Source organism: Trichechus manatus, unplaced genomic scaffold, assembly GCF_000243295.1.
Source record: "Trichechus manatus latirostris isolate Lorelei unplaced genomic scaffold, TriManLat1.0 scaffold00053, whole genome shotgun sequence".
Lineage (NCBI taxonomy): Eukaryota > Metazoa > Chordata > Mammalia > Sirenia > Trichechidae > Trichechus > Trichechus manatus.
The window spans coordinates 4,628,418-4,645,514 of NW_004443989.1; the positions used below are offsets into that span (position 1 = coordinate 4,628,418).

General features: G+C 45.1%; 1 protein-coding gene across 1 annotated transcript in view; it reads left to right on the plus strand.

Annotated features, from left to right (window-relative positions):
* Positions 1–122: 122 nt before the first annotated feature.
* The window catches only part of BCO1 (beta-carotene oxygenase 1), a 34,088-nt gene continuing 17,113 nt past the window's right edge, over positions 123–17,097 (plus strand). Inside the window, exons 1-7 of the mRNA XM_004377783.1 lie at positions 123–188; positions 1,800–1,928; positions 4,910–5,039; positions 6,809–6,956; positions 8,170–8,317; positions 10,674–10,897; positions 13,594–13,851. Coding sequence (XP_004377840.1) covers positions 125–188; positions 1,800–1,928; positions 4,910–5,039; positions 6,809–6,956; positions 8,170–8,317; positions 10,674–10,897; positions 13,594–13,851 — 1,101 coding nt within the window. The 5' untranslated portion in view covers positions 123–124. The remainder of the gene's footprint in view (positions 189–1,799; positions 1,929–4,909; positions 5,040–6,808; positions 6,957–8,169; positions 8,318–10,673; positions 10,898–13,593; positions 13,852–17,097) is intronic.

Sequence of the window (17,097 nt, forward strand, 5' to 3'; positions counted from 1 at the left end):
GAAAGGGAGGTAAAGGCAGGAGCAGCAGAGAAGCAGAAGAGAGAGAGGAGGAGCCAGGACCAGTTCCTCTGACGCTGCAGAGATCTGTTCACGGTGACAATTACCCCCACCTGGTGCCTGCGCCATGGATATAATATTTGGCAGAAATAAGAAAGAGCAACAGGAACCTGTGAGGACCCAGGTGACAGGTGAGCATTTACTACTTCTGTATAAAAGATGGAGTGTTTCTTACGTGGTTATAGGTACACTGTTTCTCTGATTGTGAAAGTAATATTTATTGTAATTTTTTTTTAGAAAATCTGGAAAACAGTACATAGAAAAAATACATTCTCTGTGAAAATCTAGGTGTACTAATATACATTAACTCACCATGTACAAAGAGAGAGTCGTCCTCACTATTTCTAGAAGAAAAGTTCCAGGAATGCTCCAACTGGGGTGTGCATGTATGTATATATACACATACATATGTATATATATACATGTATATATATGTATACGTATATATGTGTTTATATAGGAGCCCTGGTGTTGCAAACAGCTGCTAACCATAAGGCTGGTAGTTTGAACCTACCCAGCGGCCCCACGGGAAAAGACCTGGTAATCTGCTTCTGTAAAGATGACAGCCTAGGAAACCCTATATGGCAGTTCTACTCTATCACATGGGATCACTATGGGTCAGGATCAACTTAATGGCACCCAACAACAACAACTATATATATATATATTTAAAATATGTAAATATACAATATAATTAATATATTTTATATTACAATATATTTATGTATAAAATATAATACATATTTAAAATAGAATTATACTGCAAAATGTTGCCTATGCCAAATGCATGATATATTTGCGCAAATGTATCCTGAATTAACCTCAAAATGGAAAGAGAAGTGTGCATGAGGTCCCACTTATGCACATGCACACTTGGAGGGCATTACTGGCTCCAAAGTCATTTTCTTTCCAGTGCCCATGGGTGTGATTTCAGCATGTGAGTACCTGCAAAGTCAATAAAACAGGCACAGAGAGGTATTCTTTTCAGGAACAATCCTTAGGGAGCTTGGTATCTCGTTTTCTTCATCTGTTATTTCTCCTCCTCTTTTGAGGGGTGCCACTTTCCTGACAACATCTTGTTTAGACTCTAAAGGGCAGTGGCTGGGTCTGAACCCTCAGGCACCCAGTGTCTTAGTGGCATTTGCTCAGTGTTCTGAGAATGGCTAATGGGTCAGGCCAGGCTGCAGCGATGAGATGGCACCTGGGTGTTTTCATCTTCCGGTTGTTGGGCTGGATGTTTTTCACAAGAGGAGGACAACAGTGAGTGTTCTTTGGAAGGAAAGGCAGATTGGAACTTTTCAACTGAAGAATTGCCTTGAATTTTTTTTCTGATTACAAAGGTAATGTGCATTTTTGTATACCTGTAATCAGAAGGGAAAAAAAAATACATATATATATATATATACATAAATCATTGCCATGGAGTTGATTCCAACTCATGGTGACCCCACGTGTGTCAGAGTAGAACTGCGATCCGTGGCATCAGTATCACCTGGGAGCTTGTTAGAAACACAAATTCCCGGGCCCCACTCCACCAACACTGAATCAGATACTCTGGAGTGGAGCCTGGCAAATCCGTGTTTTCACCTTCCGGGTGATTCCAAGTTTGATTACGACTGCTCTAGGCTGAGCCTCCCTACTTGACAGATGTGAAACTATGTGGCCTTAATTACATGGCCATTTCTTCTAGCTTTTTGGTTTAGACCTGTAAACTGGAAACTAAGCATTCTGTCTCTTAACAGGCAAGATTCCAACATGGCTGCAGGGAACCCTGCTTCGGAATGGGCCTGGGATGCACACGGTGGGGGAGACCAAGTACAACCACTGGTTTGATGGCCTGGCCTTGATCCACAGCTTCACAATTAGAGACAGTAAGAGCACTGTGTGAAATTTCCTGTTGCTGTTGTAACAAGTTACTACAAACTTAGTAGCTTAAAACAACATAAATTTATTCTCTTATAGCTCTAAGGTCAGAAGTCTAACACAGGTTGGCAGAGCTATATTTCTTCTGGAGGCTCTAGAGGCGAATCCATTTCCTTATTTTTTCTAGCTTCTAGAGGCCACCTACATTCCTTGGCTCATGGCCCCATCTTCGTCTTCAAAGCTAGCAACATAACAGCTTCCAATCTCTCTTTCTCTCTGCCTCTGTCATCATCTTTCCTTCCCTGCCTCTGACCTTCCTGCCTCCCTCTTATAAGGAACCTTGTGATTACATTGGGCCCACCTGCATAATCCAGGCTAGTCTCCCATCTCAAAATCGTTAACCACATCTGCAAAGTCCCTTTTGTCATGTAAGCTAGCATATTCACATGTTCTGGGGCTTAGGATGTGCACATTGGTTGAGGACCATTATTTAGCCTACCACCAGCACAAACCTTCCTAGAAAGGTGGTTAAGGTTCTTTGGCAAGGTGGCAAGTTCTTTTGCAAAATGAACGAAAGAGACAGGATGGAGAAGGGGAAGCTAAGTGAAGGGTATACAGGAACTCCCTTATCTGTAAGTCTCTTCTGTAAGTCTAAAATTATTTTGAAATAAAAAGTTTCTTTTAAAAGTAGGCATCAAGATTAGTGAGCCCAGGCCTCTCTCAGAAAATGATCTTCGATAATTTTCTAATGAGAGGCAAAGTTGTGGCACGTGTCCTACGAGAATTTGAACATGTAAATTCCAAGGGCCAGAGTCACTGTGGTTCAGAGCAAATGAGCTCTTGAGAACTTTGCCTTTCCAAAGCTGGTGTTTTTCATCTCTGGTAGTTCCAAAGTAGTCTTTTAGAAAGTTTGTTTGTTTGTTTGTTTTTCAGATAAATATCTCCCCTCTTCCCCCCTAAAAAATATCCAACTTGCCCCAGTTCTACGAGATCCCAGGCAGTATCACTTCTGTTTACTTGGGTCCCTTCAGAAGGAATATGGCTAAGTGGGCTCCCCCGCTCAGGGTGGTAGGGAATGTGCCATGCTCCCCCTTTAATCTCAACCTCAAAGTCAAGCATCTGCCTTGAGCAATTCCAGAGACACATTTTCCCGTGGTCCCCGGAAGCTCTGTGCTCTGTGGCTGATTGTATATAGGAAATAGGCTGCCTGTTCACAACCCAGCCTGGGCTGAGTATTTACATTTCAAATGAACAGAACAGAGCATTTCAGGCAAAGTGCTCACAGGGCTCAAAGAACCTCAGTCAGTGCCTGGTAGGTGGTGTCCTTCCGAACATGACCAGCAAAGGACAGGCTGGCACAGGGGAGACCAGGATGGCCCTATGACGAGTGTCTGCATGGCCTCAAAGACCCCCAGGAGAGCCTTCCCAATGCCAGGATTTTCTGGGCAATCCAGAATTATAGCAGACTTCACCTATCAAGGGCATCCTGTGTGCCAGGCAATGGGCTATACACCTTCCATCATCTCACTTAAAACTCCCAACCCTATGAGGGGGTGGAATATGTGACTCCCAATTTCTAGATGAGGAAACTGAAGTGCAATGAAATTAGGAGACTTACTCAAGACCACACAGCTTAGAAAGCATGGATTCTGACTAATCTCAGAGCCAAAAGCTTTGACCACCATGTCTATCATATCTTAGTATTACATGTAACTTTTATTGAGCACTTACTATGTGCTAAGCACCTTTGCTGTTGGCGGTGGTTGTTGCCATTGAGTCAGTTTCGACTCATGGTGACCTTACGTATAACCATTAGGAAATGTTGCCAGGTTCTGCACCATCTTCATCATCGTTGGGATGTTTGAGTCCATTGTTGCTGCTACTGTGTCACTCCATTTCAATGTAAGCACGTTACAAGCCTTAAAGGTCACAGCAACTCCATAAGAGAGTATTATAATCCTCATATTGCAGGAGAGAGGACTGAGGCTTGCCCCTGACACAAGAGCAAACACATGGCTGGTAGACAATCCATGAAGACAATTTATGAATACTTAAAGCAAGATTCAGATCCACATGGAGACTTTAATCTCGTTAGGGGTAGGGACCGTTCCCGTTCTGCTCACTATTGTACCCACATTTCCTGGCCCATCATTGTGTTTAATACATACTTATTGAATGCATGAACCCAAGGCCTGGCTAACCCCAAAGGTGTAGGTATACTTGGACTGACTCTCCATTGTACACAGACTTGGGGGTTAGGTCACCCCCTGGTGGTAGTAGATGTCAAATGTTGCTCCCCAAACCAAACCAAACCCACTGCCATCCAGTTGATTCCAACTCATGGCAACCCTATAGGACAGAGTAGAACTGTCCCATAGGGTTTCCAAGGCTGTAAATCTTTATGGAAGCAGACTGCCACGTCTTTCTCCCTCAGAGCGGCTGGTGGGTTTGAACAGCCGACTTTCTTGTTCGCAGCCAAGTACTTTAACCACCGCACCACCAGCGTTCTTTAATCTTACTCCAGTGGGCTGCAATTGTCAACTAGGGTCTGAAGGCAGGGCTCCGAGGATCAGAGGGGTGCCTGGGGAAACCTAGCTCAAGCATGCAGACTTCTGGACCAGTGCTGCAAATCTGGACTTCACCTGGAGGGACACCAATATGGTGGAACAGAAGTCAATGGACTGGTTCAATGCCTCTCCACTGGGCGGCACTGGGTGAGGTGACTGAAGATTTCTGAGCCTGAGTTCCCTCATATATAAAGCTAAGAACAGGAATCCTTACCTTGCCACACTCCTATGTGTCTCAAGTTAGATGTCCTAAAAGCACACACAAATGCTAGTTGTATCGGAAGCATGTGTTAAAGAAGACTGTCCCTTAACCCCACTCCCCACCCCCACCCCACCCCCAAAAAAAACCCGGAACGGCTGAAATAGAATTTAAAGCCCTGCAGAGATGTCAGCCTGAGAGTATGCTGCTTCTTCTCTTTCAGGTGAAGTGTACTACAGGAGCAAATACCTGAGAAGTGATACCTACACCTCCAATATCGAGGCAAACAGGATTGTGGTGTCGGAATTTGGAACAATGGCCTATCCAGACCCTTGCAAAAACATATTTTCCAAGTAACTGCCCATTTTGAATCTGGTTGTGCTTTTCGATATTCTTGATGGTCAAAGCAACTAGCATTGGCCGCTCTGACAGTTCTCTCTAGGGTGGATGAAAAGCTGCGTATGACTAGCCTTAGGTCACATATGCTATGCAGTTCTTGATCACTGCTAGCAAGAGAGGCAAATAAAACCGAAACCAAACCTGTTGCCGTGGATTTCAACACATAGTGACCATATAGGACAGAGTAGAACTGCCTCCACAGGCTTTCCAATGCTGTAAATCTTTGCAGAGGCAGACTGCCACAATCTCTCTTCTGCAGAGTGGCTAGTGGGTTCGAACCACGCACTTCTCCGTTAGCAGGCAAGTGCTTAACCACTGCACCACCAGAGCTCAAGAGATGCTCTTCCACACAGCTGGTGGGATGGCAATATGGAATTGTCTAACAAAATTACAAATGCACATCCCCTTTGGCCTTGAGATATACTTGCTCATGTCTGAAATGACCAATGTTCAAAGCAATTCGTGGCTGTATTATTTGTAATAACAAGAAGCTGGAAATAACCCAAATGTCCATCAACAGGGGACTGGACAAATAAAGAATAGTAAAACCATACAAGAGAATACCAGGCAGAAGTAAACAAGAATGAGGATGTTCTCTATGCACTGTATGGAAAGATTTCCAAGATATATTGTGAAGTGGGGGAGAAAAAGGAAGATGCAGAAAGCATGTAGTAGGCTATATTTTGTGTAAAAAAGGAGGAGGAAACCTAGGTTTTTGCTTGTACATGTATAAACTCTGCAAAGATCCATTGAGGAAATGGGAAACATTTGGGATACAAGAATGGGAGGAGATTTTTAGCTGTCTACATTTTAAATCATCTGGATTATGATGCATATGAATGTATTATGTATTCAACAATTAAATTATTGGCTAGGGGATCAGGTGTGCCCTCAGTGGGCAGGTGCTGGAAGATCCCTTCTGCTTTTCCAGAACTGACATCGTCTCTCTAGTTTCGGGTCCAGTGCTAGAGCTGGCACAGAGGGGGTCATGAACTCATATTTGTAGAGGGGGAGGAGGCAGAGTGGAAGAGGTTAAAGGGAGAGAGGGAAAGAATGTAAAATCACATCTGTGGGGCATCCTCGCTGCTACACTATTTGTCAGTAGGGGGAGCACTAGCCAATACACGGACCCAGTATTTGCCAACTTCACTTCACCACCGATAACTCCTTTGATTTTTCTTTCTTCCTGCTTTGAGTTTGCCTTCTAATCAAACTAATTATGAATTAAGAACTCATACGCTTGGTTTTGGAAGCTTGTTTTCCAATTTTTGTTTTGTTTTGTGCTAATTGCCTTGACAAATTTGAAGAAATCAGTGTGGACTCACCTTCCTGACCACAGCTGGGATTGGCTGTTTTGCTAGTCTTGGGGGCCATTATGGTATATGTATGATTTCTGTAGACTTCTTGAAATACTTCAGAACAATCTACCAGCTCCTACTGGCTGTAGGTGTTATAGATCTTTGGATTTTTGAGAGCCTGGGAGGGATCATTTGGCTGCTGTTTTGTCCCAGCTGACTCACTTCTTAGCTGACTCAACATGGTATCTTTGGGCAACTTGACATCTAAGTCCTCAGGATTCCTTAAATAGCCCATTGGGAGCCAGTATTTTTCTCCTTTAACTGAAGTAAAGTGTTTTATGTGGTAGGAAGATAAGGCCATCTAGGTCAGAACTTTCCAACTGGTGAACACAGTCACTGACCCTTTGATTTGCTTTTTTCCCTAGAGCTTTCTCCTATTTGTCCCACACCATCCCGGATTTCACAGACAACTGCCTTATTAACATCATAAAGTGTGGAGAAGATTTCTATGCGACCACAGAGACCAATTACATCAGGAGAATCAACCCACAGACTCTGGAAACCCTGGAGAAGGTATCATTAAATCTATAACCACCATCACTTCCTGACTCAAGAAAGGGCCCACTGAGTGAGAACCTCTTGGTATGCAGGGGCTTACTGGGGGAGCCCCCTCTTCTAATTCCATCGGATCCTGGGCTTCCCATAGCACAGCACTGAGCACTAGATTCTAAGACCCTGTAGGGCAGGGACTGTGTCCTTTTCATCTTTGTGTCCGTGGTTCTTGGCACCGAGTAGGAGCTCAACGAGAATTTGAATGAATGATTGCCTGAACGCCCATGATTACCAGCAGCCCTACCTGTATTAACCTGAAGAGGGAGGCATTAGGCAGAGAGCAAGGGCACAAAAATAAATGCCCAAGCAGATACCTTTCCTAGGAGAATCAAGTCACCATTTTCTTGAAAATCAATAGACCCACTTTCAGTTTTCTCCAGCTGGCTCTTCAAAGCCCTGATGTCTTCACAGTACATTTTACAGATCTCTTAGAGGAAGTGCTTTTCTTAGCTGTGAAATTTGTCCAGCTCCTTTTAAGCTAGGCAGCATAGATCCAACTGATGTACATTGTCTACAAAGTGACGGACAGTAAATACTGGGAGAGAGTGGAGAATTACCTGACACTTGGCTGGAGGCTCAGCTATTCTAGGCGAGGAAGGGTGGACAGCTGGTCGCCGGCCACCCAATTGTTCTAGGGCCTTTTCGGAGGAAGGGATCATCATTCACCTTGTTCATTGAGTTTCACTCTTGCCAAATGTTTTTGTAACCTCTCCATTCCCAGAATAATCCTATCAGAGAGGGCTGGTGATTTATGCCTCTGTGGAATTCAGGAGGGGAAAACTTAAGTGACTTAAACAGAATGGCCCAGAGCAGCAGCCAAGGTTATCTCTAAGGCCACTCCTCCACTCAGGCCATTGCTAGAGCTTTCTGCAGTCAGGTCTCCTGTCTCCAGTGCTGAGGACGCCCAGCTGGGCCAGGCAGCAGAATTGGAACAACTGCCACAAAAACACACCCAGCTCACTACCCTCCTGCAACCTGTTTGCTGTAGGAGGTGCCTTGTGAAGTTATCTCAGGTCGCAAGAGTAAATGTCCTCTTTCAAGACAAATTCTGTTTTATTTTTCGGTCAGGGGTTGTATGAAAATATCCATTATCTCTCTGAACCTAGAATAAGTCAGGTTTTCACAGGATATCACCCCTCCCCTTTCTAAACCAAGTGGCTGTCATATTTTGCAGGTTGACTATCGTAAATACGTGGCTGTAAATCTGGCAACAGCGCATCCTCATTATGATGCAGCTGGAAACGTTCTCAACATGGGCACATCCATTGTGGACAAGGGGAAGACAAAATATGTAATATTTAAGATCCCTGCCACAGTACCAGGTAGGCACCATCCAAATGCTTGTCCTCTGGGGGATATCAGGAGGCACAAATGGACAAGGATGGAGTCTTCTGCAGACTCAATCTGACACTTTCCTCCATATGTTATTCAGATCATCATAAATTCAGTATTCTCATTTAGAAGAAAAGAGGAATTGCTGGACTTCCTTTGGGGAAGGCAGAAGGAAGGAATCTGTTTTCTGTTCTAATCTCCTTTTCTTTAGCCTCCAGTCCATCCATTCATTAATTTATCCATCCATCCATCCATCCATCCACCCATCCATCCATCCATCCATCCATCCATCCATCCATCCATCCACTCATTCACTCATCCATTTATCCATCCATCCATTCATTTATTTCTTCAGTCTTCTGACAAACCTTCATATGCCAGGGTTGTGCCACCCACTTTCATCCCCAGCCCCTGAAGCCAGACTCCCAGGGCTGCTCAGGGAGCTTAGCCCTGCTGGGATACATTCCAGATCCCCATCCTGTTCTCCAGGCCTCCTGGACCGTCTCCATTTAGGGCCAAGATCCTGGACCACAGCCCAGGCCAATTACACGTTCCTGTGGGAAGCGGGGAGGGCAGGGCTCCTAGGCCATGTTTGTCCTGGACTCTCCTGGGAGCCACACCCAGGAGACAAGACTTCTGAAGGCAGGCAGCAAAGAACCCCAGAGACAGAGAGCAGAACCACAGAGACAGAGCGCAGAACCCCAGAGACAGAGTGCAGAACCACAGGGTGCTTGACCTGCCTCCTGTCTTAGGAAAACAGGTTTCCATTTGTGGTCCCCAGTTCAGTAGAATCTCCTGAGCAAATTTCCAGACTCTGCTGGGTTGTGCCAGCCCCCAAGGTCAGAAGGTACAACGAGTGTCTGGCAGACACTCAGGCAATTCTTGTTACATGGAACTCCCATTAATTAAGCCAATAAGGGAAGGATAGGGTCTAACTCAAAACCTAGAACAGCAGAGCTGGGGATGACCTAGGCATTTGAGTTTGCCATCGCATTTTACTGAGGAGGACAGTGACTGAGGCCTGGGAAATCAGGTGACATGCCCACAGTGACGCAGCTTACAGGGGCTGCTGACATCTCTCAAGCAGCTACCCTCTGAGCAGAAGCTCTGGGCTGGGGCTGCACTGGATTCCCATAGGCCTCCTGCCTCCCAGGTCTGGGTGCTTTCCATTGCAAGGTGCATTGTGCTCGTTTGTTTTGTGAAGAAAAGAGCCATCCTACAACCCCACAGCAGCCCTCCCACCAGTCAGCTGTTTACCAGTGCACACAGGTGGCCACAAGAAAGGCTGGGAGGCTTGCAGACAACTCATTATAAGCCAGCCCCAGGCCTGGGTGGGGAGGCCTTTTGGTCAGTGATTGACTCATCCTTGCATAAGAATAAGCAAAACGAACACGTATTAAGCACTCTCGGTGTTCTGGACACTAGGCAGGTACTTGAACTACACAGTATTTTGTTCTCTTCTATACCTTGACTCTATGAGTAGCATAATCACTAAGAACAGAGGAGGAAGCCAAGGTTAAGGGGGTGTGTCTTCTTGGCTTAACTCTGTGACTTTGGCATAGTTAGAGACCATCCACCAGCCTTCAGTTTCCCATCTGTAAAACGGAGATCATAAAGCCTACCTTGGTTGTCAAGATATATTAAAAAGCCCCTCATTACAATAGGTACTTAATCCTAATCCCAAGCCTTTCAGAATGGGCAGTGCCAAGATAAATTCATGGAAACCCTATGAAATATCTGTCAAACTGTTCCCAGTGAAATATCAGAGTTTAATCTGGGATGCTTGGCCATCACCTGGGAACTTGATAGAAATGCAGAATCTCAGTCCCCGCCTCAGCATACTGAATCAGACTCCATGTTTTAACACGCTCCCCAGGTGATTCATATGCACATCAATATTTCAGAAGCACTACTCTAGAGCAGGGGTCTGCAAATTTTTCAGTAACGGGCCAGGTTGTAAATATTTGAAGTTTTGCAGACCATAGGGTCTGTCATACCTACTCAACTCTGTCATCATAGCTCAAAATCAAAAGCAGCCATAGAGAGGCATATGTTACAATAAAACTTTATTTACAAAAGCAGGTGGAGAGCTGTATGTGGCCCCTGGGCTATAGTCTGCTGACCCTGGCCTAGAGACCTAACTGTGGTTCAGTGGTTTTCCAATTACAGATGAGCACTGGATGAGAAGATCTCTGAGCCTCTGTCCTCTTTTATCTGGTCTACCTGTTCACTCTTACTTCTTAGCAGCAGCATGAGTTTGAAAAGCTTAGCTGTAGGTGGTGGTGGTGTTGTGGGGGCAGGGGCAGCCAGGCCTCTGTACTGTTCCTAAGGATTGATTTTCTCTAGAGGACAAGAAGAAGGAGAACAGCTGCTTGAAGCACACAGAGGTGTTCTGCTCCATTCCCTCCCGCTCCCTGCTTTCCCCAAGCTACTACCATAGTTTTGGCATCACCGAGAACTACATTGTTTTCATTGAGCAGCCCTTCAGGTTGGATATTCTCAAGATGGCAACCGCCTACATCCGGGGAGTGAGCTGGGCATCCTGCCTGGCCTTCCACAGGGAGGACAAGGTAAGGCCTACCTGGCACCTCTGGCCTAGGTGGGGGCTGTTGGCCTTGCAACAAGAGGGTTCCCAGAGGGTGATGTTGCAGGGGGTTCCAGGAAGCCCCTCTGAGATGAAGATTAGCATTAACGTGCAGGGGGTTTGTTGTGAAGATCCTTGGGATAGACTCCAGTGAAGCGGAGGAAGCAGAGTTGGGAGAAGGAGAGCCACCATGCGTTCTCCCCCGGGGCATCGGCCAACCCTCTAGAGAGTTCTGAAGCTGAATTGATCCTTCAGAGATGTCTGGAGTTAGGGCAAGGGGGCTGGACCCTTAACCTTCATAAGCCATTGGGGAGATTGCCCTGCAGAGGGAGTGTGACCTCCAGAAAGGCAATTCTCACCAGTCAAAGCCATCCCGTGAGAGCCTGAAGTCCACCACCCACTCCTGAGGCCTCTTTGGCACATCCCCACCACTGTGTAATATCAGGGTGGGGCGGTGCCATAGATTATTTAGACAACATAATTACAGACCCTCCCAGCAGATGGCACAGTAGAAATGTCCTCTTCCTCAGGTACACTTGAGTGCTCAAAGTTTCTATTTTATTTTTGCTGCTATTACTTTATTTTTTAAAGATCAAGTAATTCTCAGTGTTACCTATTCAATGCATGAGTATAGAAGGGAACATATGAAAGGCCCTTCCCCATGAGTCTCCCCCTTCCCTATCCTCCCCTCTCCCCACCTGCTCCCCTCTCCAGAGGGAACCACCACCATCCCTGACATCCATCAATTCCCTTTTCTAAGTGCTCACATAAAGTTTCATGTACATATACCTACATTTGTCCCTCTTTAAGGCCCATCTTCTCTCTTCTCAGGGAGGAGAGAGATGCTTGAGGGAACAAGGGGGTTAAGCCAGATCCGTCCTCCGCTCAGAACCTTTTAGTGATTGCCCATCTTCCTCAGAATAAAATCCAAAGGCTTCGCTTCGACCCCTAAATCCTGACACAGCCTCATCTCAACCACTGACCCCTGCTGCTTACCTCCTGTATCTCAAACCAGACAAACACGTTCCCACCTCAGGCCTTTGTCTGGAATGCTCTTCCCCCAGATGGCTTCCTCTCTCAGTTAATCTAGGTCTCCTCTCCAATGTGTGACTTCACTGATCTCTGAGGCCTCCCTGATAACCTGTCTCTAATAGGACCCTCCCCTCTCAGTAGCATTGTTATCATCCTCTGACATAAATGTTTAATCATTTATTGTTGGCCTCACCCCCACTAGAATATAAGCTCCAAAGCAGGGGTTGGTTTTATTTTGTCTCTCTAGTTCCCCAAAAAATACATGACACTCGATAGACCCTCAATACATATTTGTGGAATGAATGAGAGGGGACAAGGGGGCAGGCAGGGAAACGAGCTGAAGTTCAGTTTCCTCTGCAGCCCTCTCCCCACGCACCCGTGAGAAGCTTCCCTCTACAGTGCTGCAGGGCCCTCTCAGCCTCTAATCCGTGGGCCCCTGGGCATTTCCTGGCCCTCCGAGGGCAGGGCATAGAGCCTGGGAAGGGCTTCGGAATGCATTTGGAAGAGAACTTTCTGGAAGTCCATGTGGGTGGCCCAGGGATTGGAGTCATGGGGAGGAAAAGGGCTAAAATAATCACCCCTGTAAGTATTGAAGAACCCTGATGGTGCAGCAGTTAAGTGCTTTGGCTGCTAACCAAAAGGTCGGCAGTTTGAATTCATCAACCGCTCCTTGGAAACCCTGTGGAGCAGTTCTACTCTGTCCTGTAGGGTCGCTATGAGTTGGAATCGACTCAACAGCAGTGGATTTTATAAGTATTGATCTCTTCATACAGAACCTTCTCCAACATTATCGAAGCCTTCCTCTTTAAATTCAAAGTTTGATTCCAGGGAAGGGGAGAAAAGGGAGGAGGTGGCGAAAAAACAGCCCAGAGCAGTCCCTCCATTTCGGAAGGAGGATGGTTAAGCCAGAGCTGCCAAAAGAAAGAAAACATCCCTTCCGCTTTGCATTAGGCAACTTGGGCTGCAGATGCGGCTAATTACCACCCAGAGTGATACTGGTCCATGACAGCCCAAGGTGCCTAATGAGCTGATACTCCCCGGTGGGGCGAGGGCTAAGTCGTTAGCATGGAGCAGGGTCACTCCAACACTGCAGCCCTCCAGGGCAGGTGGGGTTGGCATTGCTATAACAACCACACCTTGGCAAACTGGAAACAGCAGGCTTAGAGGTGGAGGAGGGACCAGAAGGGCAGCAGTGGTTTTATAGTTTTAGGGTCTCCAGCCTTGGATGCGGCCCAGGGAGGCCATGAGGGCCCTGTCACCTGGCAGGGTTTCTCCGGCTTGACCATTGCCAGGGAGCTGGCATGTCACCACCCATCTACAGGCTCCGTAAGTCAGTCAATTGAATGAGGGGACAGTGCACCCTCACCCCAAACACTGTCTTCATGGCCACTCCAGAGACCAAGGTGGCAAAGCTTCCCTCCTCTCATCACAAGGGTATGATCATGGAAATGCAGCAATAAACAGCTCCTATTTATTGAGTGCCTTTGGTGTTTGGCATTTTTGAGGTGGGACACAAAGCTCAAGACGGGGAAGGGCATTCCAGGGTCACCAGCTGGTGGATGGCAGAGTTGGGTTTAGTCCATATATTGGGATGGCACGAGTGGGCTGTCAGAAGGAGAGCTGAATGCTCTATGTCCACCTTCTTTTCAGACTCACATCCACATCATTGACCAGAGGACTAGAAAGCCTGTAGTAACCAAATATTACACAGACCCCATGGTTGTCTTCCATCACGTCAATGCCTACGAGGAGGATGGCTGCATACTGTTTGATGTCATTGCCTACAAGGACAACAGCCTCTACCAGCTCTTCTACTTGGCCAACCTGAACCAGGACTTCGAGGAGAACTCCAGGCTCACCTCCATACCCACACTCAAGAGGTTTGCTGTGCCACTCCACGTGGACGAGGTAACTCTTAAAAGGAAGCTACTTAGATGTTAGCAGGATTAGGAAGTGACTTTGGCACTTACTTGATTGACTTTCAAATCCAAAAATGAACTGTTCTTAAAGAAAAGCAGAAAATTTTTTCATTATTTTTACAGAAGCGGTACATAGTCATAGTAGAAAATTTAGAAAATATAGATAAGTAAAAAGAACAAAAAATATCCATAAACCCACCACCTAAGATGATCATTATGGGTTTATTTGTATTGCTTTCCAGTCTTTATATATATATATATATGTATATTATATACATATACGTATATGTATACGTGTTTGGAGCCCTGGTGGCACAGTGGCTTAAGAGCTTGGCTGCTAACCAAAAGGTCGGCAGTTTGAATCCACCAGCTGCCCCTTGAAAACCCTGTGAGGCAATTCTCCTCTGTCCTATAGGGTTGCTGAGTTGAAGTTGACTAGACAGCAACAGATTTGTTTTGTCTGTTTGTTTTTAAGGTACATGTATAGGGCTGTTATGAGTCGGAATCGACTTGACGGCAACAAGTTTTGTGTTATTTTTTTTTTTTTTGGTATATGTAAGGTCCCTAGGTGGTGCAAACGTTTTGCACTCAACTATTAACTTAAAGGTTGGTGATTCAAATCCACCCAGTGACACTGTGGAAGAAAGGACTAGTGATCTGCTTTCATAAAGATTACACTCCCACTGTAAGGAGCAGTTCTCGTCTGTAACACATGGGGTTGCCATGAGTCAGAACTGACTCCATGAATGTTTTTTTTTAATATGTATATGTATGTATGTAAAAACCAGACCAAACCCATTGCCGTCAATTTGATTCAGACTCACAGCAACCCTACAGGACGGAGTAGAACTGCGCCATAGGGTTTCCAAGGCTGTAATCTTTACGGAAGCAAACTGCCACATCTTTCTCCTGCAGAGCAGCTGGTGGGTTTGAACTGCCGACCTTTCAGTTAGCAGGTGAGCGCTTAACCACTGAGCCACCAGGGCTCCCCTGTATGTATGTAGGTATGTGTGTGTGTGTGTGTGTGTATATATATATATATAATTTTTAAAATATATTTCTCAATTTTAAGAAAGGAAGCAATACTGTACATAATGTTTTAACAGCTTTATTGAGATATAATTCACACACTATACAATACACTCCTTTAAAGTGTACGATTCAGTGATTTTTAGTATATTCACAGAGTTATACAATCATCATCACACCCCCATCCCTCCCACAAGTCCTAGGCAAACACTAATCTACTTTCTGTCTCCATGGATTTGCCTGTTCTGGACATTTCATATAAATGGAATCATACAACATGTGACCTTTTGTGACTAGCTCCCTTTACTTGGTGTAATGTTTTTAAGGTTCATCCACATTGTAGCATGTATCAATACTCCATTTCTTTTTATTGCCAAATATGTACACACTATTTTGTGTAATTTTTCCTCCCCTTTTTATATATCTAGACATCTGTCCATGACATTAAATATTCTTCTACAACATCATTTTAATTATTCACCTAACAGGCTTATCCAATCCCCTGCTATTTAACAGTCCTGTCCTTGCATTAAAAATGACCACTGGGCGAAGTTTTCCTTCTTCAGGGGATGCTGCCAAGGCTCTGGGCTTGACTAGAGAGGCTACAGAGGCTGCTGGCTCTAGAACTCCCAGACTTCATGACTTAATTAGTTTAAATGAAACCAAATTAAATTAAATTAAATTTTGATGGCTCCCATTTACTGGGTGCATGCTATGTGCCAGGCACTTTGCTAAGCATTTTCTGTACCTTACCTCACTTAATGATCAAAACAGCCTATGGAAGAGGCCCTCATATGTATTAGCCTCATTTTGTAGATGAAGAAACTGAGGCTCAAAGAGACTAAGGAAAATGCCCAAGGCCACACACCCCAGTGGCAGAACCAGGACTGGAAAATGCACTTGTCTGCCTCCAAACTTGTGTTTGTAATTGCTACGGGGGAGTGGCTCTGCTGCTGTCCCCAGGCCTTATCTACTGGAACAAGCCCCAGATGGGTCGCACTGGCTCCTCTGGGGCTCCTGCAGACTTGGGGGATGGAGGGTGCTCCTAGAGGACCCAGGGAGCTTTATCCTACCTGCACCACCAAGCTCCAAGGCCCCGAGTGGGCTGCTTATTACAGGGATTCAGCCCTGCTCCCAACCAGTGGACAAATGGGGAGCCAGGATTTGAACCCAGGTCTGTGTGACTCCGGAGTTGGCGTTCTTTCCTACCTCTCCAACATTTTGCCTTCACAGTCATTTATGTATCTGTCATGATTTCTGCCACATTTCCTATTACCTCTGTTAGCATTTACAAAATCACTTTTTGTTTAAATCAACTCCCTCTTTAGTTAACTAGTCTGAAACGAAACATATCATGACCCTGGAGAAAGTTAGTGTTGCTTGCTGCAAATAGAAGACAATCAAGTAAATAAAACAATAGAAAAACCAAAGGTCTTAATCTCTACCCAGATACTGTTTCTTGCCAAGATCTGATCTTTTTGTTAAAAAGAACATTTTATAAAAGTATTAGGTGTTAATTATCAGAAAAAAAGAAAATAACAAGTGTTGGTGAGGGTGTGGAGAAATTGGAATCCTCATGCATTGCTGGTGGGAATGTAAAACAGTACAGCTTCTGTGATAAACAGTTTGGCAGTTCCTCAAAAAGTTAAACATAGGAATGACCATAAAACCAAAACCCATTGCTGTTGAGTCAATTACCACTCCTAGTGACCCTACAGGACAGAGTAGAACTGCCCCATAGGGTTTCCAAGGAGTAGCTGGTGGATTCAAGCTGCTGACCTTTCTGGTCGAATTACCATATAACTTAGCAATTCCACTCCCAGATGTATACCCAAAAGACTTAAAAGCAGGGACTCAAACAGAGAATTGTTCACTGCAGCACTATTCACAATAGCCAAAAGGTGGAAACAACCCAAATGTCCATTAACAGATGAATGTTTGAACAGAATGTGGTATATACATACTGTTATGCATTAAATTGTGTCTCCCTAAAACGTGTGTCAACTTGGCTAGGCCATGATTCCCAGTATTCTGTGATTATTCACCATTTTGTCATCTGATGTCATTTTCCTATGTTTTGTAAATCCTGCCTCTATGATGTTAATGAGGCAAGGTTACAGACAGTTATGTTAATGAGGCAGGACTCAATCTACAAGATTAGGTTGTGTTTTAAGTCAATCTCTTTTGACATATAAAAGAGAGAAGC